The 24,132-nt window shown below is 47.7% G+C and overlaps 1 protein-coding gene across 1 annotated transcript in view; it reads left to right on the plus strand.

Moving 5' to 3' along the window:
* The first annotated feature begins 5,375 nt into the window (after nt 1-5,375).
* SPSB4 (splA/ryanodine receptor domain and SOCS box containing 4) overlaps nt 5,376-24,132 on the plus strand; it is a 77,215-nt gene continuing 58,458 nt past the window's right edge. The window contains exons 1-2 of the mRNA XM_032852357.1: nt 5,376-6,032; nt 21,628-22,474. Of these exons, the coding sequence (XP_032708248.1) occupies nt 21,781-22,474 (694 nt within the window). The 5' untranslated portion in view covers nt 5,376-6,032; nt 21,628-21,780. The remainder of the gene's footprint in view (nt 6,033-21,627; nt 22,475-24,132) is intronic.

The following is a 24,132-nucleotide window of genomic DNA, read 5'->3' on the forward strand; positions in this document are numbered from 1 at the left end:
GAGTGGGTATAGAGGAAATGTACCTCAACATAATAAAGGCCAAATAGGATAAGCCTGCAGCTTCACACTCGATGGTGAAAAGTGAAAGCCTCTCCTCTAAGATCAGGAAGAAGACAAGGACGCCTACTCTTGACACTTTTATTCAACATAATATTGGAAGTCCTAGCTACAGCAAATAGGCAAGGAAAAAAAAAAAAAACATCCAGATAGGAAAGGAAGAAGTAAAACTGTCAATATTTGCAGATGACATGATATTTTATAGAGAAAACCCTAAAGATTCCATAAAAAAACTGTTAGAACTAATAAGTGAACCCAGTATAGGTGCAGGATGCAAAAGCAGTATACAAACATCTGCTGCATTTCTACACACAAGGAACTATCAGAGAAAGTAAGAAAAACCTTATTGTAAGTAAGAAAGTAAGAAAAACCTTTTTGCATCAAAAAGAACAAAATACCTGCGCGCCTGGGTGGCTCAGTGGGTTAAAGTCTCTGCCTTCGGCTCAGGTCATGATCCCAGGGTCCTGGGATCAAGCCCCACGTCGGGCTCTCTGCTCAATGGGGAGCCTGCTTCCTCCTCTCTCTCTGCCTGCCTCTCTCTGCCTACTTGTGATCTGTCTGTCAAATAAATAAATAAAATCATAAAAAGAAAAAAAAGAACAAAATACCTAGGAGTGAATTTAACCAAAGAGACAAAAGACCTGTATATTGACAATTATAAGACATTAGTAAAAGGAATTGAAGAGACACAAATAAATGGAAAGATCTTCTGTGCTCATGGACTGAAGAAATCAATATTAGTAAAAGCAGTCTGAAGAATTAATGCAACCCCTACCAAAATTCCAAAGGCATTTTTCATAGAAATAAAACAAATGATCCTAAAATGTGTAAGGAACCCCAAAAGACACTAAGTAGCCAAAACAATCTTAAGAAAGAAGAGCAAAGCTGGAGGTATCACACTCCCTGATTTCAAACTATATTACAAAGCTACAATAATTGAAACAGTATGGTATTTTCACAAAAACACCTAGATAAAAGGAACAGAATAGAGAGCCAAGAAGTAAACCCATGTATATAGGTCAATTAACTTATAATAAAGGAGCCAAAAATACACAGTGGGGAAAGGACAGTCTCTTTAATAAACGGTGCTGGGAAAACTGGACAGCCACATGTAAAAGAATGAAACTTGACCATTATCTTACAGTATACACAAAAAAAATCACTCAAAATGGTTAATGACTTGAATATAAAATATGAAAACATAAAACTCCTAGAAGAAAACAGTGGGAGTAAAACCCTTGACTTAGGTCTTGGTGGTGATTTTCTGAATCTGACATCAAAAGTAAAAGCAACAAAAGTAAAATAAGTAAGTGGGTCTACATCATACCAAAAAACTTATGCACAACAACAGAAAGCATCAACAAAATGAAAAGGCAATCTACAGAATGGGAGAAAGTATTGACAAATCCTGTTTGCTAAAGGGTTAATATCCAAAATCTATAAAGAACTCATTCAGCTCAACAGCAAAATACAATCCTATTTAAAGATAGGCAGAAGTTTAAAAAAAAAAAATCTCAAAAAATTTTTTTAAAAATAGCCAGAAGATCTGGGGTCGCCTGGGCGGCTCAGTGGGTTAAGCCTCTGCCTTCAGCTCAGGTCATGATCTCAGGGTCCTGGGATTAAGCCCTGCTTCAGGTTCTCTGCTCAGCGGGGAGTTTGCTTCCCCCCCCCCTCTTTCTCTGCCTGCCTCTCTGCCTGCTTGTGATCTCTCTCTCTGTGTCAAATAAATAAATAAAATCTTAAAAAAAAATAAAAAATAGCCAAAAGACCTGGATAGATATTTTCCCAAAGAAGACAAACAGATGTCCAACAGGAGTGTGAGAAGATGTTCAGCATCACTAATAATCAGAGAAATCAAAATCAAAATCACAATGAGGTGTCCTTGCAGTCCTGTGAGAACGACTATTATAAAAAAGTTAAGAGATAAGTAAGTGTTGGCAAGGATGTGTAGAAAAGGGAACCCTTGTGCGCTGTTCATGGGAATATAAGTTGGTGCAGCCACAATAGAAAACAGGATGGAAGTTCCTCCAAAAACTAAAAATAGGACTACCACACAATCCAGGAATTCCAGTTCTGGGTATTTATCTGGAAAAAAAGAAACCACTAACTCAAAAAAGATATTTGCACCCCATGTTTACTGCAGCGTTATCTGCGATAGTCAAGATGTGGAAACACCCAAGCGTCCACTGATGAAGGAATGGATAAAGACATTGTATTATATATATATATAATGGGATAGTATTCAGCCATAAAAAAAAGAAATCTTGTCATTTATGACAACATGGCTGGATGTAGAGGGCTTATGTTACGTGAAATGAGCCAAAGAAAGACAAATACTCTATGAGCTTTTTAAATACATGGAACCTAAAAAAATAAAAATAAAAATAAAACAAGCTTCTAGATAGAACAGACTAGTGGTTGTCAGAAGTGGTGAATGGAGGTGAAAGAAACAGGTGAAGAGGGTAAAAAAGAGAAAAAAATAAGTAAATCTCCAGCCATAGTTATAAACAAAGACAGTGCCCATGTTCTATTTTACTACTTTTAACTTTAAATCTACTATTGTATTCTCAGCGTATGAGCATGCATCTTTCCACGTTGTCTAAATGAACTTCAATATTTGGTAATTAAAACAAAGAGTCACTTATATTTTTGTGCATATAGTACACCATACACTGATAATCAATATAAAATAGTACTTTCGGTCATTTCTGACTCCCTGAAAAGGCTCGTCATTAAATACATTCGATAGTATTCTGTAGGAATCTTGTTATTGAGTCTGAAAAGAAATTAAATGTTTTAATGGAATGTGGTAGATGTAATGTAATCCCTTAAATCAGTTATTACAAAAATACTTTTTTAAAAAAAAATGCTTTGAAACTAGTAGAAATTATTGGTGCTGAGAATACATTTGATTAGAAAAAATCCCATCTGTTTTCAAGTATAAAGCCAAACTTCTAAACAGATACTCTTTTCACAGACTCGGAGGAGTTATGATTAAATATACAGTGGGCTGACACAGTTTAGCAATTGAGATAGAACCTGCATTAAAAAAGAAAGAAAGAAAGAAAGAAAGAAAGAAAGAAAGAAAGAAAGAAAGAAAGAAAGAAAGAAAGAAAAAAGAATCTTGGGAAGTCAGTCAGTGAAATTCTCCCACTCGGGTATCTGACCACCCTCAATATCTGAACAAATCCCTGGTCCCTCCCCTTGGTCTGCCTTCAGCAAGAACCAAATCAAGTCTGTCCAGCAAGAATCCTCCTCACCCTTGCTGTGTGCTCTTAGTAATTCTCTATCCACTGCCCCTGACCCCAGCTCCTTGGCTATAAATTCCCACATGTCCTTGAGTTCAGACCTGAGCCTAATCTCTCTCCCCCACAACAAAACCCCATTGTAGTAGCCCCCCTAGAACAAAGTCTTAAGGTCTTTAAGAAGTGTCAAGAATATTTTTTTTAACATCGTGTTTGTTCCCCCAGTGAATTATTATAAGCCATGAAAAGGAAGTAGCTACAGTTGCATGCGGATAAATGGTGTGGATAAATCTTGTTGAGTCAAAATAGCAAGTCCTAGAAAACAAGGTACAGTATAGCATTAATAAAGGTTCAAACACAAGTACATAAAACTAAATAAAATAATAATAGTGTTTAGGCATATATATATTATATACATATATGTATTATATATTATATGTGTATATATATATGTACATATATATATACACATAGCTTTTTTCGAGTACCTGTATATATCATTTCCAAGGAAATGACAAATGTTAACAATCAGAATAGTGGTTTTATGAACAGCAAGGCAAAAAGATGCTCTAAGAGAGGAGCACATAGGGAGATGTACGTGCCTGGGGTTGGATGGTGGGATCATGGGTGTTCATTATATTGTGAATAAACACAGAAATAAATGTGGGTGCCAAGAAGACTCCCTGGAGTAGATGACAGGCTTACAGGCGGAGAGTTGAAGGGTGAATTGGAGTTACCTGGGGTGAGGCTGTACCAAGGACAAAGGTCAGAGTGTGCAAGGGCCTGTGTCAGGGAGAGAGAGCTTGATTTGCCGGTGCTGCTCCCAGGGTCTCAGCTCCAGAGCAACGCTGCCTAACAAGGAGACTAGAGGGCCGGGGTCAGAGTCAGCTAAGAAGTGGGAAACCATCCTGTAGGCCATGGGATACCCTGAAGAGAAGGGAGGGAAGGGAGATGACGTGACACTGACTTTATGAAGACAGCTCTGGCAGTACAGGTGAAGTACGTGGACTGTCCCCAAGTAGCCTAACCACTGTCTGTCTCGCCAGCTTCATCTTACCACCTTTAGCTACACTCCAGTTATGCTATAGGCTTTGGGCTGGGATAGGCACCTGGCCAGGTGACCCTCCCGCCTCCCCCTCCCTTCCACCCCCTGCCTCCAGGAGCTAATTCGTGTAACCACCTTCCCCAGGAAACGTTCCCGGCTGCCCTTCCTGGTCTGGGAAAGGAGCCCCAGAACCTCCATCAAAACATTTACCTGTGTCCTTGACGACATGGACCCTCTGCATGTAGGCTTTTTGGTGCCTGGCACAGAGAGGGCTGGGGTCAGACCAAATGACTGTGGAAGGATATGGAAGTCAGCCCCGGGAGCACAGAGGGGGACACTCAGACCAGGAACTTCAATTTCCCCGAGGAAGCACAGATGCTTAGATGCACCCTCAGGGCCTCCGCTCTGGCCACGCCCTCTTCCTTATCTCGGGCTGGCTGAGAAGCAGCCCACCCTCAGCTCTATAGTAGCCCGCAGAGCAGGGAGGCTCACCTCCCTGCGCCTCGGGTGGGCGGGGAAGGCTCCGTGAAGCAGGTGCAGTATGAAATTGGAATTTTAAAAGATGAGTTGAAGCCTGCTCTTTAAAAATAAAATGTAGACACGTGTCTAAGGGAGAGAATATTAAACCATCCTCTTTCCCTGGCTGCTACTTTCCACGTGCGTTGGGAAGAAACACCAAAGCTGCCGAGTGACCGTGGGTGTCTCCTCCCTCTCAGGGGCACCCACCTCGGAGCTCCCCGCGCGCTTGAATGAATGGGGGAGGACCCGTGCACATGAATGAGTGCGGGAGTGAGGGAGTGCGCGGGCAAGCGGGCGGGTGAATGGCGACCGCGCCGACTCGGCACAGGGGCGCGGGCGCGGGCTCCACTTCCCTCTCCCGCCAGCTGGTGGCCTAGGGAAGGTGGCGGCGCCGGCAGCGGCCCGAGCTGGGACGGGCCGGGGCGCGGGATGGTGGGGGAAGGGGCGTTCCCGGCGGCCGCGCCTTCCGCGGCTATTGGATTAGTGGCCTTCAGGGATGAGCTCAGCCGGATCGGCTTTCAGCTGCAGCCTCCGGGCCGGCGGGGAAGGCGGGGAGCGGGCGGCGGAGGAGGAGGAGGGGGAGGCGGCGGCGGCTGCAGCATCCAGAGCTGGCCGCGGCTGCCGGCGCGCCCCGCGCACAAAGGCGCCTAGCCCCTGGGGAGGGCGATGAGCGCACCGCAGCCAGAGCCCGGACAGCAGCTCCAGCTACCACTGCGTGCGCCCAGGGCGCGGGGGAAGACGCGGGGCGCGCCGGGGGACAGCGGCCGAGGCGCGGCCCGTGAGCCCTGAGCTTGGACTCGCCGCCCTCTCGGTCCCGCGCAGATCTTCGGCACGGCTAGATCGCGGGCCTTGGCGCGCCCCCGGGATCCGTGCAGGAAGGCGCTGCCCCACTCCCACCCGACCTCTTGCGCCCTCCCGCCGTGCCCGAGCGCCAACTTCCCCAAGAACGCTCCAACTCCAGGCCACCCTGCCGGGCAGAGGGGGCGCTGCTGCTGGGCACCAGCGGTGAGGACGCGCCCCTGGCCCTGGGGAGCCAGCCGGCATCTTCGGGGTCGCTCGGGCGCCCCTGAGTGGGCGGCGGCGGCGGCAACCGACAGCTCTTGGCTGAGTGCAGGACCTGCCAGCCCGGCGATTCCTCCCGGCAGGCGCTCGCCCTCTCTTTTATGGTGAGTATCGTCTGGCTTCTAGTGAGGGGCGTCCTTGGGCGCGCGGGAGCCGGGCGCCAAGATCTGGCAGCGCGGACCTCGTGCGGGCCGGCACTCTCCACAACGGGAGCTCCTGGCATGGGTCCTGTCGGGGTTCCCGGGAATTCCTTTCTGGAAGCTGTGGCAGTCCCAGCTGGCTGGTCTGTGTGCAGGCTTGGGGCATTTGGGGCTGACCCCTGGTGCCAAAGGTTCGAAGCCTACTGCTTCTCTGTGTAATGGAGACAGCATGAAAGACTGCCGCCCGAGCCGCCCTGCTTGGGTTTGGGTGCGAGATCCGTCATTCACTCGCTGAGTGACCTTGGGCAAGGCGCCAAACCTCAGTTTCCTCATCCGTAGGATGGGGATGATCATGGTACCCGTTTTATAAGTGTATTGGCAGGATCTATGAGGCGATGCTTGTAACGTATGCAGACCTGTTCCTGGCACATAGGAACTACTCCGTCCAACGCTAGCTAGCATTATTATTAGGTGTGTGAGCCCAAGCGTTTCACAACTTTCCGGAGGTGTAGCAGCTCCCGCGTCTATACAATGGGAACTGAATAAATTCTGGGGGTGTGCTCGTCGGGGTGGGGTGGGGGAGGGGATTCGGAGCGGTGGAAATCAAGGGCCTGGCACGCAGCAGGCAGTGATGAAGTGGTGGCTGGTGTTACCGCTTTCTCTAGACGCTGGGGTAGTGAGGATGGTCTCCCGGCCCGAAAGCTGTTCGGGGCAGCTTGTGGCCTTGCTTGGAGACAAACTTGGTGATGCTCAGGAAGCGAGGGCGTCGCGGGCTCCGCGAGTAACAGGCAAGGGTAGGAGGTCGGCCCTGGGAAGGAGGGAGGAGGGCAGAGCCTGGAGAGCGGCAAATGTGTCCGCCCCGGTAGCGCCGCAGGACGCGCCACGGGCTCCGAGCCAGGAGGGGACTCTGAGCCCAGGACCTCTCCCTGGTGGGATAAACTGAGAAGTGGCCGCTCCAGCTTCTCTAAGGGCCGAGCGTGGACGATTGAGGACTAGAACGGAGAGGAGGGCGTTTCTGCACCGCTGCCGAGAAGAGGTGGGGAACCCTGGGCTCTGGAGTGAGGCTAGAGTTCGAATTCCGCCTCCACCATCAGCCCTCGGTGTGACCTTGGGCAGTACTCTGATCTCTCCCAGCTCAGTCTCCTCGTCGGCCACATCCTGTGCTGGGGGCGGTTGCGGGGGTGAAGATAGGAGTTTTCTCCTCTCTAGGAATCCGAGCCCCCATCTTCTACCCACCTTCTGCCCCTCCCCGCAATCCGATGAGCCTAAATCCGGAAGACGTGAAATGTTATGCCTGAGCCTCAGGGAAACGCTATTAAAAGGAGAATCCAGGATCTGCCCACCCTCTTCCCCGCCGGTCACAGCACCATGGGAAGAGATCAGTGCACTAAATCTCTCTCAGTCTCTCTTTCCCTGCTTCCCCACCTTCTCACCTCTATCCTCCAACCAAATCCTGCAGCTTCTGTCACGCAGTCTAATGGGGACGCCTCCTCATGCCCCCAAACCTTCATTTGTTTCTAAAGCTCTGCAGATTAATGGAGTTTGTGGAAAGACAGAGTGTCAACAGGATGATCTAAGCTTGCTTTACACAAGGGCATATTCCTCTGAAACACATACCCTCTGATTGATTGAATTTTTAAAACTTATTTAAATAGTAGTAATAAAAGGAATTTAAGCAACCTTTGGCAAACAACAAAATTCAACTGGCCAGCCATCTCACTCAAATATCTCTCCAGTTTGTATTTCTGTTTTCTTTCAAAGATTGATAAATTCAATTATATAAAAAGAAACTGCAAAGGAAAGAAATCATTGTAAATAGTCAAGGGGAGAATTGTCACTCCTATTCCAAAGGGCTCATCTCTTTAATATATAAAAGTTTTCTCTAGTCAATAAGCAAAACACCAAAACTGGACAAAAACCATTAACAGTCCACATACACAACATGAAATCGAAATGATACTTAAACATATGACAAGATGCCCTACCTTCCTCAGTAAGAAGAATGCAAGATAAAACTACAATAAGATACATTTTTTTTCACCTATCAGATTAGCAGATAGGAGCAATAAGCATTTATCAGAAACATCTTTTAAAAATATAAGTGAGGGAAGCCATGGTGGCTCAGTCATTAAGCATCTGCCTTCAGCTCAGGTCATAATACTGGGGTCCTGGCATGAAGATCCACATTGGACTCCCTGCTCAGCAGGAGGCCTGCTTCTCCCTCTCCCACTCCCCCTGCTTGTGTTCTCTCTCTCACTGTGTCTCTCTGTCAAATATATAAATAAAAATTTAAAAAATAAAAATATAAGTGAATTGGGACAACTAAGTGGCTTAGTTGGTTAAGCATCTGAGTCTTGTTATTTTTTTTTAATAAAGATTTTGTTTATTTATTTATTTGACAGACAGAGATTACAAGTAGGCAGAGAGGCAGGCAGAGAGAGAGGAGGAAACAGGCTCCCTGCTGAGCAGAGAGCCCAATGCGGGACTCTATCCCAGGACCCTGGGATCATGACCTGAGCCGAAGGCAGAGGCTTTAACCCACTGAGCCACCCAGGTGCCCCTCTGAGTCTTGTTATTAGGTCAGGTCTTGATTTCAGGATTGTGAGTTCAAGCCCCATGCTGGGCTCCAACACCAGCCTACCTGAAAAAAATTAATCAATCAAACAATCAAAGCCCTCTCTATCTTAGAACCCCATAAGGCTGTCCTTCAGTAAACTCTAGACACCCCAGGGTCTTCCAGGTCTGGTTACTGCCCACTTCTCCCTTTGTCATTGTTTTCTTTTTTCATTGCCTTCCATTCCTGGCCTTTCTGGTTTTGCTGCAACACTCGAAGGAATTCATTTGCTGTTCCCCTGCTTTTTGTCTTCTCTTTTCTTTCTTTCTTTCTTTTTTAAGAGAAAGAGTGTGAGTGTGTGTTGCAGGGCAGGGATAGAGGAGAGAGAGAGACTCAAGCAGACTAAGTGCTGAGGGGGGCTTGATCTCACAACCCAGAGATAGTGACCCAGGCAGAAATCAAGAGTTAGTTTCTTAGCTGACTGAGCCACCCAGATGTCCCTCTTCCCTTTTGTTAAGACTGGCTCCTTCATTCGTCTTCCCAGGAAATGGGCAAGACTTGGGCCAGTACAGAGTTCCTCATCTCTCTGTGAAGACACCCAGTTAACTTAACATATGGGGACTCCTTAATTCTCCCTGAGTTGCCTGGCCTGTTGTCACATAGCCAGGCTCATGAAAGGTCTCTTCTTTGTAGGTATAGACAGACAATTCTCTGGCTGGAACAGGCCATTCAATGTGGAAAATCTGGGGGGTGGTGGGACCTGGAGTAAAATGATCAGAAGTTTCTGCTTCACAGTCATTTAAAAAAATAAGTACATAGGGGCACCTGGGTGGCTTGGTCGGTTGAGCCTCTGACTCTTGGTTCAACCAAGAGTTTTGGTTCTGGCTAGGGTCATGATCTCCTGGGTTGTAGGATCGAGCCCCACATTTGGCTCTGCGCTCAGCATGGAGTCTGCTTGAGATTCTCTCTCTGCCCCTCCCCCTGCTCACTATCTAAATCTCTCTCTAAAATAAGTAGAATCTTAAAAAAAAAAATAAGTACATAAATATCTGCACTTAACTTATGTGACCATAACCATAGATATTTGGTAAAGAAGATCCATAGCAAAAAATACATAAAATATCAACACATTTTTAAATAAAACATAGTACTTAAATAAGTCAGCTAGTTTATCTGCTGCTACTCAGCTCAAGAAATCCAGAGGCTGGGTGCCTGGGTGGCTCAGTGAGTTGAGCCTCTGCCTTCGGCTTAGGTCATGATCTCAGGGTCCTGGGATCAAGCCCCGCGTCAGGCTCTCTGCTAAGCGGGGAGCTGCTCCCCCTTCCCCCCATCTGCCTCTCTGCCTACTTGTGATCTCTCTTTTTGTGTCAAATAAATAAATAAAATCTTAAAAAAAAATAAAAAAGAAATCTGGAGGCTGTGGGAAAAACACTTGTCTGTACTGAACCCGTTGGGAAAGAAGATGGCGAACCCAAATCAGATGTCGTGGGCCTTGTGGACCTTTCTGGGCAGTGTTGACTGCATGTGGTTTTTTCACATATTGAGTTTAGAACTCAATTCCCATTTCACATGTGTACTTTAATTATGAGGGGAAAAAAATACTCATTGTTAAAAATGCAAGCTGTACAGGAGATGTGGAGTAGATATCCCTTCTTCAACCCAAAGGGTGGTTTCTCACCTAGCCAGAGATAGCGGGTGCTGGCTGGATGCCGGCAGGAGGTAGGGGAGAGTTGGGTGCTGGCTCTGCCAACAAGCAATGCAGCACGCCGTGCAGAAGACAACAAGGACGGGGATGCAGGGAGATGGAGGGCTGGCACAGAGGCTGCCCAGCCTGCTTACAGGGAGAAATCAGCCAGGCAAGGGAAAGTGGGAAGACTCCCAGGACAGCAAGGTATGGATGAGATGTAGTGCTTGGGGAAGTCCAGCCTGGCCACTCTGACCTGGGCCGTGCTGGGAGGCAGTGTGGGAGAACTAAACAGGAACAGGTCTCGGGGACTGTTTGCCAAGCTATGGGGTGCCGCTTCCCCCTGAGAAGCCACCTGGATTGGTGACTGGGAAGACGGGTGGTGGCTTGGTCAGATTCACCCCTTGGCACCTTGGAAGGGTTGTTAGAGGACACAGACTGAGTCAAGGAGCCCTGTTAGGAGACCATTGCAGTAATCCAGGCAACAGCTGAGCTAAGGGAGAGCTGAAGGCACTCAGTGAGAGAGAGAGAGGGATGGGGGGATCCACAGCAGAATTGGGGGTGTGCAGAGAGGAACTTGGTATGCTGGAGAGGGAAGAAGCGGAGGTTCAGCTCTGGACATGTAGATTCTGAGGCACCAGTGGGTCCCCAGATTTCTGACATCTGGGGTGAGCACACCCCTCCCCAACTCCCTGGGGGAGGCTTGTGGTAGAAAGAGGCCAGCTGGCTTTACAAGGTTATTTGAAGGAGCACCCAATCTGATGGTGGTTAGAGGTTTCCAGAAAGAGGGTCCTGGTGCAGAGGAGAGAAGGCAGGGCTAGAGAACCAGTTTGGAAGAATCTGTAGAGGCCAGAAATGAGAGGAGCGACCTAGGGGTCGCCCCATTTATGGGGCAGTAAAGGTATGTCCTGGAGCCAGGAGGTGACAGGAAGCTGCCATGAGCTCTGGACCTCCATGTATGCACAGAGGGAGAGGCCCAGAGCAATTCCCAAGTCACCCATCTGGCTTAGTGCTAGGAAATGCCATTGATGGTGAACCCGGAGGCCTGCCTTCTCCAGGAGGGAGGCGAGATTGTTCTAGTTAGCCAGGCCACAGAGATGGCTTCCTTCTTAGCCACAGACCAGTAGATAGGTTAATCACACACATTCCTGGGGCCAGGGACCCCCTCCCACCTGGCCCTCCTTCTCCTCTCTTTCTCTCCAGGTCTTCCTGTTTCTCCCGCTTCCTCACCAGCCCCTTCTCTCTTGTCCACTCTCTGGTCTCTCAAAAATGCTCCCAGAGATACCTCAGGTTTCATAGAGGGACCCTCAGAAATCCCAGCAGGTGCCTATCATGATCTCCTGGATCAAGCCCGAGGCATGAATAAATCTGCTTTTCTTTCGGGCATCCTGAATTTTCCCACAACAAGTTATATCAAATAAATGGGAGATAAGTGAGGGGCTGGACAAGAAGATTATTGTGTTTCTCTCATAGAATGTTCCCCAGGAGGGTCCCAGTGTATAGCGCCCTCCCCCACCCGTGTTCCAGCTCTGCTCTAGCCTGAGCCATGCTGGGCCTCACAGAGGCCACCTGCCCCCTAGAACAAGCCACATGTGCCTGGGAATCCCCTCTGGGCACAGGGGCAGCTACAGCGTGACCAGGCCTCCGGCCTTGCTGCCTTGGAGGTGTGTCTCTTTCAAATGACCTTGTAGATAGAGCACGCTGGCCTGGTCTCTGCCCAGCAAACTCCTTCATCCCATCCTTGGCTCTCCTTGCTGGCTGACAGCCTGAGCTTCTGCCTTGGGGGCTCCTGGCTCAGTCACGCGTGGGAGGATTCCCATGGAAACCCCACAAGAAGGAGAGGCTCGGGGAAGCCTCATTGATTTGCACTCTAGGAAGGCAGGCGTGAGACGTTTCCACCTGGAACTGGACAGATGGCTCTCTTTGTGAGCTCTGGGGAAGAAAGGACTTGCCCAGCCCATTGTAGCATGAGCTCCATGCATGCGTAGAGAGGGAAAAAGATAATGGGCATTTGGGGCAACACCTTAGAGGCTCTTCAGTTCATTTGTCATTGGTGGTTTCATGCTGAATGAGCTTCTTTTAATAAAACAGCCTCCCACTTAATATTTGTGCTAAGAAAACCTTAAAAACATCCCAGTCTAACCAGGGTCCAGTAGGTATCATTGGCGCCATTGTCTGGAGGCAAAAAACGAAGGAATGATGATGGTAAATGGATTGGCTGGGCTCATGGCTCTCCGTACCTCCAGCTCACGCCTCCGCGGAGGCTTCTTTGGCTCATTTGCTCAGGCTTGGGTGTTGTGGCGATGTTGGCCTAGCACTTGCTCTGCTCTGGCACCATTTGGGAGTCCTGGGGCTGCAGTGAGGAGACCCAGCCCCGCTCTCAAGTTGTCTCCCAGTGGGCAGGAGGGAGGCAGCTAAGGAGATGCACGGCCTCCTGCGATAAGGCTGGTGGAGACAAGTCCAGCAGCCTTATCACAGGAGACAAGTCCTTTGAGAGCTGTGGAGGGGGCTCCCCAGAGGTGTTGATCCCCAAGCTGAATTACCCAGATGTGTGCACTCGGGGGTGTGCATGGAGAGAGGAGCACGAAGGCAGCAGCGTGGTAGGACAAGGATGTGTGGGCTTAAGTTTGCCTGTTGGAAAGTTCTGGCAGGTTGGTGGGAATACAGTGAAGGGTTTTGTGGAGGAGGGTGGGTCAGGGGAGCTCTTGGGGAGGTTAGGGTTAGGGGTCTGCCCTTTATCCTGCTGTGAAGGATTATAAGCAGGGGTCTGATTCAATTAACTATGCATTTTACAACTGCTATAGTATGTATTTGAAAGCAATGGGAGTCTATTAAAGGAATTCAAATGGTATCAGACTGTGCTGTTTTTTTACGGCCCTTGCCATTATTCAGACCTGTCACTGGGTATGACCTCTTTGGTGTGAGCTCTCCCTAGAGGGAAGCGATCTGGTTTTAGACCTTCCTGTAGCCTCAGATCCCCAGGGAGGCAGCATTACTGTTGGCTAAAAGAAGAAACGAAATCCATACCCACCCCTGAGTCTGAAGCCAGAGGCCACCCTGAGGGGAAGGCAGCTCACCCAGTCATTACCAATTCCTGCAGCGTCCACCCCACGGCCAACCCCATGCCTGGGTTTGCCCAGCCAGCTGGGCCTCTGAGAATGGGGTTTCTGGTACCACTCTTCTGAAGCTTGAGCGTGACGTTTTGCAAACTGCTGAGGCTTCTTCCCTGGCCAGCCTCCACATTTCACGTTTCCTCATTTCTCTGTTGTGTTGCAACACCCCTCCAGGGTCCCCAGAAGGGCAACTGGCAATTTGGATTTTTGTTTTCTTGCTCAGCTGTCACTAAAGCCCTGGGGCAGACCCTGCCGGATAATGTCATTAAGCATCCCATCCAAGCAAAGACTAAGAGATGAAGTGTGGTTTGGGGAGAATGGGACAACAGAGGCCCCATTAAGCAGTATGCAGTGTGCCCTCTTCTTACTGGGTTGAGATGGTGCGATTCCTAGCAGGAATTTGGACTTTGTTGTAGATCCTCTGTGCCTGGCCCATGCCAGGGTCTGTGATGGAGACAAGAAGAGAAATGTGACAGGGACCCGTTCCTTCTGGCTGAAGGCTGAAGAGAGAAGGCAGGGACTGAGGGGACTGAGTCTGATGGTGCTCCTGCTCTCTCCCCGGCTCCCAGCAGCCCAGGGCCCAGCACGTGGCAGATATCCTCTGTTTGTTGAGTGAATAAATAAGGACTGAGGCAGCGTGCTCACGAATATCTAGCAAAGGGGCAGACTGGAGATCGACAAGAGTCAGCTGTGCAGAGGAAAGGACAGTGTTAGTGACAGAACTAGGCCCCGTGTCCCCATCTCCTGACTACATCCTCTAAAAAGAACAGAAGGTGAGACCTCTGTAGCTCAGTGCTACCTCCCCACACTCATACACATACTCTACCCTGTCTTTAAAGCATGGTGTCTGTCTGTGCTGGGGGGAACAGGGGAGCCCCGGTGAAAGATTCTGTGCTCAGAGGAACACCCCTCAAGGCAGAAAGAAATGCAGATCAGCCAGACCAGATTGTCCAGGCCAGCAGGTTCCTTGAGGCCTGGTAGATCAGGGCAGGCTTCTTGGAAAAGGTGGAGCTGTCAGACCGGATTGGGGACATGAAGGAAAGGCTAGGGACTCTACCCACCTGGACAAAGACTTGAAAATGGACCTGTAGGCCAGGTTTAGGATCTGGGGTTCTATTACTAATTTCCTTCCTCCCAGCTCTGCCCTGGAGTCAGCTGGCCCTATCCCTCGATTCTGATCCTAACCATGCCCTTTGACAGTTTCCATGGGATTAAATCCAAAATATTTAGGCCCTCTTTTACTCATTTGCTATTCAGTGACCAGTTAAAGGGGCCCGTAGGAGCTGGGACTTCCCTAGGGTGAGGCCTGCCGGGGCAGGGAGTCCCACTTGGGTACAGGGAAGGTAAGGGCAGAATAGAGCCCGCACTGCAGACCAGGAGCGAGGCTAGAAGCTAAGACCTAGTCCCCTGTTGTTGAGAATGTGCACTGACCTCCATTCTTTGCTCCTCTGAACCACTTTACCTTTTGTTCTGTAGCAGAATCCTAGTGCACACCCAGGATCTTTTCTTTAGGATGCATTCAGGAAATGGCCATGTCAGAGAACGTACACAGTTTAAAGGATCACTTCACATTTTCTGGGTAGCTCCTAAACCAGGGAGCTGAATGGGCCAGGACCCTGAATGGGCCCTGCACCATTCCAGACTTTATAGACACCCTTGCAAAGGCAGGCAAGGTTAGCACGGAGTTAGCAGCACTTTTTAGGTGAGTCTCAGAGAGGTCACATTCTGGCCCAGGGCCCAGTGGGCAGCTGGGCATTCAAATCCTGCCCTTTGTTCTATTGCATGGTCACAAGTTTTCCATTAGTGGACATGAGCACTCCAGACAGACCCTTCCATGGGGTGAGCAGCAAAGGGACCATCTGTTAGACGTCTGCCTTCCTTCACCCCCAGTGTGGCCAGCCTTTGGGATCTGTACCTGCTATTGATGGGGCAGAGGTCCTGAGGTCCCCAGTGACTCAGTGTGGGTCTCCTCTGGGGATGTGGCTTGACTGTTGCTTTCAAACACATTAAAGGTGTCTTCAACAGCAACAACTCCAAAGCTGGCCTGGTTGTGTACAAGGGTAAAGCAGTTGCTCTTAGACACGTCCCATGCAGGCCACACAGCACTGATCACTCCTGCCTTCGTGCACAGGCCTCATCCTTAACAGTGTAGAGAAGGTGGGAGAGCAGGGGCTTGGCCTACCATGGCCCTGGGGTTTGTCTCAGTCCTGCCACTTGCTAGAAACCTCTCTGTACCTGTTTCTTCTTTTGGATAAAGAGGCACATGCCTTCCAGTTCCTGTGAAGCAGCTGTCATGCCACCTGGCACAGAGTGAGTGCAGATACCTACAGTTAGTGATGGAGAAAGACAGAGGAGCATATGTTGTGTGGACTTGGGGTTCAGGATGGGAACAGATCCACTTTTAGCCAGGTCACTTTGCTCAGGCTGCTGCCTCTTGCTGCCTCAGTTTCCCAGTCTATTAGAATGGGACTACAAGGTGCCTTTAACTGAATTATAAAAGCGGCAGATTCCAACCCCCTCGCAGTCAGATGCACTAGGGCAGACTGTACAGACTTACCGAGATGACTCTGGATGAGTGTTGGTTCTATTAATTGAATCCCCATACATACCCCACACCTCTCACAGATTGTCTCGCTTATTTCTCATAATTGGTTGAGGCTCAAGGGCTGGGTGAAGGTTGCTATGAAGCTCCAAGGTGAACAGAGGAAAAGACAAGTTGTCTTGTTAACTGAACGGCAGTGTCCAGCTTTCTTGTAGACACAGCTGGTTCTCTTTTTCATCTGGGCCCTTTGGGTTAAATACACTACCCCCACCTCACTCCCCCACCTCTGCCCTCTTGCTCCTCCCCCACTCCCCACTTTAATGGCAGCACACCACACAGAATGTTTTGGACCTTGTTTGTTCCCCTTCATCTCTCTGTTGACTCCTCATGTCAACACATTTTTTTTCTCCAGCTGCATAGTATTCCATCATATGATTTACCGAAATCTATTTAGCCTTAGTTTGTTTTTTTTCAAATATTTTGCTATTACAAACAATGCTGCCTATGTATATGTGTTATATATATGTAATATTTGATATACACATGTATTGTTTTATATATAATATATAATATATGTGTGTGATGTATTATATGTATGTATTTAGCTCTGCACATTTAATACTGAATAAATACCGGAAGTGGAACTGCTAGGTCAAAGGGAATGTGCATTTGCAATTCTGAGAAATGGTGTTAATTCATCCTCCACTGAAGTTACGCCATTTTACCTTCAGGTTAGCAATGTATGAGCCTGTCTGCTTCTCCAGAAAGGTGTTATCTAATTTTTTGAGCTTTACTAATCTGATAGACAAAGCCAGCATTTCATTGTAGTTCTAACTTGTTTCTCTTTTAGTATGTATTTGGTAGAACATCTTCTCCAAAGAGCCATTTGTTTTTCTTTTTGTGTGAACTATTTGTGGTATCTTTCACATTCTATATGTGGATTGGTCTTCTCTACCAATTTATAGTAGTTTGTCATATATTTGTAATTTGTGTCTTAAGTATTTCTCCATATTAAAACAACAAGCTAGTCTGATCTCTTTTATGAGTGCTTTTTACTATGCCATTTGGTTACTTCCCATTTTCATTTCTTATTTCTTATGTTTGGGTCTTCTCTCCCCCTTAAATGATCAGGTTAAGTGGTTCATATTTTTTATGGTTTCTTTATTTTAGTCATTGAAGTCCTACATTTAAAATATATTTAGTAACATCTGAAAAGGTTAATTACTTAATTTTAGGTGAAATAACCTGAATAAAGAAATGTTCATGATGCCATTTTTAAATTTTTTTTTTAAGATTTTATTTATTTATTTGACAGACAGAGATCACAAGTAGGCAGAGAGTCAGGCAGAGAGAGAGAGGAGGAAGCAGGCTCCCTGCTGAGCAGAGAGTCCCATGCGGAGCTCGATCCCAGGTCCCTGGGATCATGACCCGAGCCGAAGGCAGAGGCTTTAACCCACTGAGCCACCTAGGCGCCCTGCCATTTAAAAAAATTTTTTTAATTTAAATTCAATTAGCCAACATATAAATAAAAAGAAAATTTTGTAGAAAATATTCTTTTGTAGATTAAAAAAAGATAAAATGAAAGAATTCAAATGCTAATAGTGTTTAACATCTGGTTAATGAGACAGGCAGTGATTTTTAAGTTTTGTACATTTTTTGAATTTTCTAGAATTTAAAAATTGTTGTAGTGTTTTCTAATTAATAGATTGTAATTTTAAAAGATTTTTATTTATTTATTTGACAGAAAGAGATCACAAGTAGGTAGAGAGGAAGACAGCGAGAAGGAAGAAGCAGGCTCCCTGCCGAGCAGAGAGCCCGATGTGGGGCTTGATCCCAGGACCCTGAGATCATGACCTGAGCTGAAAGCAGAAGCTTAACCCACTGAGCCACCCAGGTGCCCCTAGACTTTAATTTTTAGAGTAGTTTTAGATTTATAGAAAAACTACGTAGAAAGTAGGTAGAGTTCCCATAAACTCACACCTAGTTTTCCCTATTATTAACATCTTCCATTAGTATGGTACATTTATCTTAGCTAATGAACCAGTATTGATATCCGATTACCCGAAGGCTAGGCTTTATTCAGATTTCTTTAGTTTTCACCTAGCATTGTTTCTCTGTTCCAGGACACCATATTAAATTTAGTTGTCGGTAGGCTTCTCTTGGCTGTGACAGTTTCTCAGATGTTCCTTGTCTTCAATGGCCTTAACAGTGTTGAGGCATATTGGTCAGGCCTTTTGCTGGATGCCCCCCATTGGAATTTGTCCTATGTTTTCGTTATGATTAGACTGGGGTTATGGGCTTTGGGGTAGAAGACCATAGAGATAAAGTACTATTTCATTACATCATATTATGTCATTTCATGACATACTAAAATGATAATGACATAATAATTAATAACATTATAATAGATAATATGGTAGATTAAATGATTGCATTGGAGAGTTTTTATGTTTTATTGGTTTGGTTTGGTTTTGTGGTATTATTTTCCCCAAAGAACTAGTTCTCAGACTTTTTTATCCTATTATTTTTCTATTTTTTTATGCTTAATTCATGTATTTTCATTTTTTAATATTTATTAGTATAAATACACCAGCCATGATGTACTTTAGTAGGCTCCCACAGACTCTAAGATATGGAATATGTTTTGTTATTCTCACTCTTTCTATATTCTGCAAATTCTATATAGTTTTTTGTTTTGTTGGGTTTTTTTAAGTTGTTTAGAAAAGAGTTTTAAAAAATATTGAAGGGATGCCTGGGTGGCTCAGTCAGTTAAGCATCTGTCTTTGGCTCAGGTCATGATCTGTCTTATTAGTTATGGAATTTTGATTTTTTTATGTCTTTACTTAATTTGGTTCATTGACCTGTCATAAGCTAGAAAAAGTTTTCTTCCTTTACTGTGTATCTCTCCTTGTATTTGCTGTAGCTTTTGCAGTAAATTTTGATGCTGTTACTTGGTGTGTTAGATCTTTAATACTGTTCAGTCTCCCTGCTTTGGATATATCTCTTATATGTAGCGTACAGTTGGCGTTTTGTCTTGATTTCCAATCTTAGATATTTTTTTTATTATTGCTATTTTTGTAGTTTACCTTGGCCATTCATTGACATAGCTAGTCTTTCTGGCTTAGTTTTACTATCATATTTTATGTCTTTGTGTTATTGTTTCTCTTGTTCCTCACACCAAACTCTTTCACTGTGTGGTCTGTTTTATTTTGTGTTGTGTTCTGACAATCTGGAAGGTTTGTGTTTTTTCAGTTCTTTTGGAGGTTTATAACTATGTAAGATGCATTTTAGTTTTTTTTTAGACTGTTGTAGTTGTTTCCCTTCTGAAATAAGTGATCACAAAATTAGTTTACAAATTTCATCACAATTTTTATGTTTTGTGATAGCTTTTCTTCTGGTGAATTTTCTTGGTTGCCTTGTTTTTAGTATTTTTGTTTTTCCCTTTTCCTCCTTTATTTCTCCTGTTAGCATCTTTGACTCTACACTATGCTTGTTCCTCTTTGGAAGAGGAGAAGCTTCTCTAGATCGACACTTTGCAGTGAATTTATGTAGAGGAAAGGCCAGGAAGTATCTTAGGAGAACAGGATCGCTCCCTGGTTCATGATAATTTCATTCCCAGGACTGTGACCGTGATTTCTTTTGGCCTTGCTTCTATCCAGGTGGCCGAGATCTGTAGCCCTGGGCTTCTCCCAGTGCAGGCCCCATCTCCTGTTCTGCCTCATGGACACACTGCTTCCTGTGATGATGGCTGATGGCTGATGGTGCTGGTGGTTTCCTTTGCTAGTCCCGTCATCCTTTCTCCTCAGGGTGCCTGAGGCAGCTCCTGGGCTTCTGTTTGGGAACCGTTGGGTTTTTTCCATTAGGTAGTGCCAGCTCCTGGTCGGCTCTGCCAGCTTTATCCCAGATCTGTGGCCACAGGTGCTCTCTCGCCCCCCATTGGATCTTCTCCGTTTTTGGCAGCCCTTTACTGTTCTTGGCAGTCTTTCCCTAGAAGTTGTGCTTCGGGTTACAAATGTGTTCTAGTTTCGCCGAAGATAACATTTACATTTCTCTTGCTCTTTCTCTTTTATTTTAGGTGATTTGGGATATGAAAAGGAGTAACTGTATTCTGCTATCTTAGAACTGTCTAGTGTTGCACATTTTTATGTGCTCAGGTTTCCACCAGATTAAACATTAGCCAGAGCTCTGGGGATAGGGTTGGCATGCACTGGAGCTAGGGTCTGTAAATAGAAAGGAAATGGGAGTGGAGAATAAACTAGGAGAGTTAACAAGGAATCCGTGGTATCCCTGGTGTGCTGGGCGGCAGCAGTGTCCTTTCCTTCTCCACTTGGACTGTGGCTGGGAGTGTGCCACTGTTTGGATGGGAGGAGGTGGCCAGACGGGCCAGGGCATGAAACAGGCCCGCCTCTTGGTTTGCCTCGGGGAATGTTGTTCAGAGTCCAGCAGCTCTTCCACCAGAGGGAAGGGCACATGCCTCTGCTCTGGACTGGCTGTGGGGCTCACCTCTCCTTCCTTCCCCACATCCAGGGCTTTCCAAGCAGCACGGGCACCCTGGGTTCTGGCTGGCCTCCTAGAGTTGGTGGCCGAGTCCTCCTCCCTGAAAACCAGTATCCTGCCTCAGAGGAGGTTGTCCGGGGTCAGTGCTGTTAACCAGTGTTTGTGTCCCCAAAGAAAGATCATACCCATCCAAAGGGAAGGGGTATTTGTGGGATGTCCGGGGACAGAGCCAGAGAGGAAAACCTTGCCCACAGAGTCTCAGGCTTGGCCCTTTATATTACTGTCTCACAGATTACCACACTACCCGAGGGCACTACTTTTCCCCATTTTACAGGTGAGGAAATTAGAGTCTAAGAGAGGCTAAAAGACCTTTCTTTGGACAAACAGTTTAGTGATGGAGACAAGGATTTGGATTCAGGTCTATCTGGCTCCAGAGCCCGGACACTAGCCTCCTTATTTCCCTGCCTCCCACTCATCTTGCCATGGAGACTCCACCCAATCCTCAGATGGTTATCTTGTGTCCATGCTCATGTCTCTGGGTGAATTTGCTGGATCCTCACTGTGTATCTTCCTTCTTGAGCCTGGCTACACTTTAGATACTATTTAAGCTCCCCAGGTAAGCCAGGGTGGGAACCAAAGGGCCACACCTTATACTTCTCCATCCCTGTGTCCTGGGCCCCATCTCCCCTCAGCCATGGCACAGACCTTGTCCCCTGGGACCAAATACACCTGGGTTCTTCTCCAGGCTCTGTGATCTTGGGTAAATCACTGTACTTCTCTAGGCTCAGTCCTTATTTCTAAAATAAAATTGTCTATGATTGCTGGAAGAGTAGAACATAGACTCTGAAGCCAGATGATCTCAGTGTGAATCTGAGCTCAGCCCATTATTAGCTGTGGGACTTCAGCTAATTCCTTATCCTTTCTCTTCTCTAGTTTTCGCAGCTACAAAATGGAAGTAATAATGTACATGTCTCAGAGGGAGGACTTAAGGATTAAATGATAATGTAGACTGTTTGAAACAGTGTCTGGCATATGGAAAGTACTAGATTCATGCCAGATATTGTTATAGTACTTAATTGGTATTATTAATGCATGCAAAGAACCCAGCCTCTGGGCATAAACAGCTGTTTATGCTGTTGTCATAACCGGTGCCATTTGCTTTCTTCCAGGAGCTTGGGCCTCTGCCCCAGCCCGGTAGAGGCTGCGGAGGTATACGGTGCAGAAATCTGGTACCCAGCCCGGCAGCCCATCCCTGGTTGTGGGGAGCGGAAGCTCCCACAAGGTAGCGGTGGCCCGCAGCGGCCCCCTCCCGGCAGTGAACCATGGGCCAGAAGCTCTCGGGGAGCCTAAAGTCAGTGGAGGTGCGGGAGCCGGCACTGCGGCCGGCCAAGCGGGAGCTGCAGGGGGCTGAGCCGGGGCAGCCCGCACGGCTAGACCAGCTGTTGGACATGCCCGCCGCAGGGCCTGCAGTGCAGCTGCGGCATGCGTGGAACCCCGAGGACCGCTCACTCAATGTCTTCGTCAAGGATGACGACCGGCTCACCTTCCACCGGCACCCAGTGGCCCAGAGTACGGATGGCATCCGCGGCAAGGTGGGCCATGCCCGCGGCCTGCATGCCTGGCAGATCCACTGGCCAGCGCGGCAGCGGGGCACCCATGCCGTAGTTGGCGTGGCCACGGCTCGGGCTCCCCTGCACTCGGTGGGCTACACGGCACTGGTGGGCAGCGACGCCGAGTCATGGGGCTGGGACCTGGGCCGCAGCCGCCTCTACCATGATGGGAAGAACAGGCCCGGAGTGGCCTACCCTGCCTTCCTGGGGCCCGAGGAGGCCTTCGCGCTGCCAGACTCACTGCTCGTGGTGCTGGACATGGATGAGGGCACCCTCAGCTTCGTCGTGGATGGCCAGTATCTGGGCGTGGCGTTCCGCGGCCTCAAGGGCAAGAAGCTGTACCCGGTGGTGAGTGCCGTGTGGGGCCACTGCGAAGTTACCATGCGCTACATCAATGGCCTTGACCGTAAGTGCTGAGTTGGGCGGGGGACACTGGGGATTCCAGAGGCTGCCTGTCACTGGAGGCCTTGGGGAAGGCGGCAGTGAGCAGGGGAGGCCCCGCTCTCCATTGTCACTTGGGATGACCATGCCGCCTAGAGGACCTGGACACTGGGACTCTCTCATTTACTGGCTTGATGGTCTTGTGCTGTGCCTCAGTTTTCCCATCTGCAAAAGTGGCACAAGGATGGTAATCTTGGTCAGGGTTGTTGTGAGGATCAACTAAGATCATAATGTAGGTGACGTGCGTAGGCCAATGATTGGCACCTAATAAGGGCTTCCTGCCTTGATGCTAATGGTGAATGTTGCTGTCTGCATAAGGGTCATGGAAAATGATGTCTCTGTGTGCCAGGCCTTAAGCTCACAGCAGGAGGAGAGTGGCAGCAGGAGGCATAGTGCCCGCACTTGAATGCCCTGTACTCTGAGCTACTGATAAATAGTAAGTGCTGGTAATAACAACTATCATTTACTGACCGCCTACTGAAGGCAGGGACTAAACACCCAATTTCCAGCTCTCCCAGGTGAACTGTCTGTTAAAAGGGGTCACCTCCCCCTCATCTCTATCTGATTATTTCCTCTTGGGAATGAGAGCCGGAAGTCGTAGAATCTTTTGATTTTTTCCAAGAGGACCCACAAATCTAGATTTGTGTGAAAGAGCCCCATTTTTTAAGCTGGCCACTGCTGAGAACACCATGTGGGCAAATGAAACCCCCTTGCAGGCTATAGACAAGCCCCCAGACTCCCGGAGGTGATCCCTGGCAGCTCTGAGGCCTCTTCTCATTTAACATGCATGTGATGCTGTGAGGCAGCTTCAAAATCATGGGAACAACATTGGTTATGGTTTCAGGAGGGAGTCGCTCAGGGAGGCAGGGAGGCGTCCATGGCCACCCACTCTGTGGAGCCTTGCGGGCTCATCCTCTCCTTGTCCACACAGGACACTTCCTGCCACACCCCTGATGAAGCTCACAGAGGCAGGGGCTTATAGCCAACATTCCCGTTTATTCACGTCAGACGAGAGCTATAATTGCTCCCATTTCAGAGAGGAGAGAATGGAAGAGCAGAGCTACAGAGAACCAGCCGCCGCCTAGGTCTGCTTCCGAGGCCTATTCTTTTCCCAAGCTCCCTCCCTCTCCCTTCAGTTGAGGGACCAAGAGTAACATCCCAGAAAAGAAGTCAAGAGAGACATTTTACTCAAGTAAAGTTTATGTTTACCTCAAGTGTAGGGTAGGTTGGCTGTTTTCAAGGGCGGCAGGCCCGCAGAAAGTGGCTGGTGTGCTCAGCTCTCCAGTGTAACAGGGGACATTCTTGCTCAGACTTCATCTTCATGGTTGTTAGACGAAGATTGCCATTCATGGTGAAGTGTTGTACTGTTTTCTCTGATTAACCGGTTGGATCCAGGAGCAGATGTGTCCTGAGAAGGGCTAGTTTAATCATCCCAGTGCCTCGTGGAGAATGTCTGGAACCCTCATAGACATGGGGACCAGGCAAACCCCTGCACTAAGAAAACCAACAGCAGCAACAAACACTCTTTTCAAGCAGAACTGGAAAATTTACTTGCCAGAATTTATCTTGGGAACAGAAGATTGGACTTGGCATACAAGGCTTTGGAGGCTGATGTGCCTTAGT

This window comes from Lontra canadensis, unplaced genomic scaffold (genome assembly GCF_010015895.1).
Source record: "Lontra canadensis isolate GAN:19392208 unplaced genomic scaffold, GSC_riverotter_1.0 scaffold6, whole genome shotgun sequence".
Classification (NCBI taxonomy): domain Eukaryota; kingdom Metazoa; phylum Chordata; class Mammalia; order Carnivora; family Mustelidae; genus Lontra; species Lontra canadensis.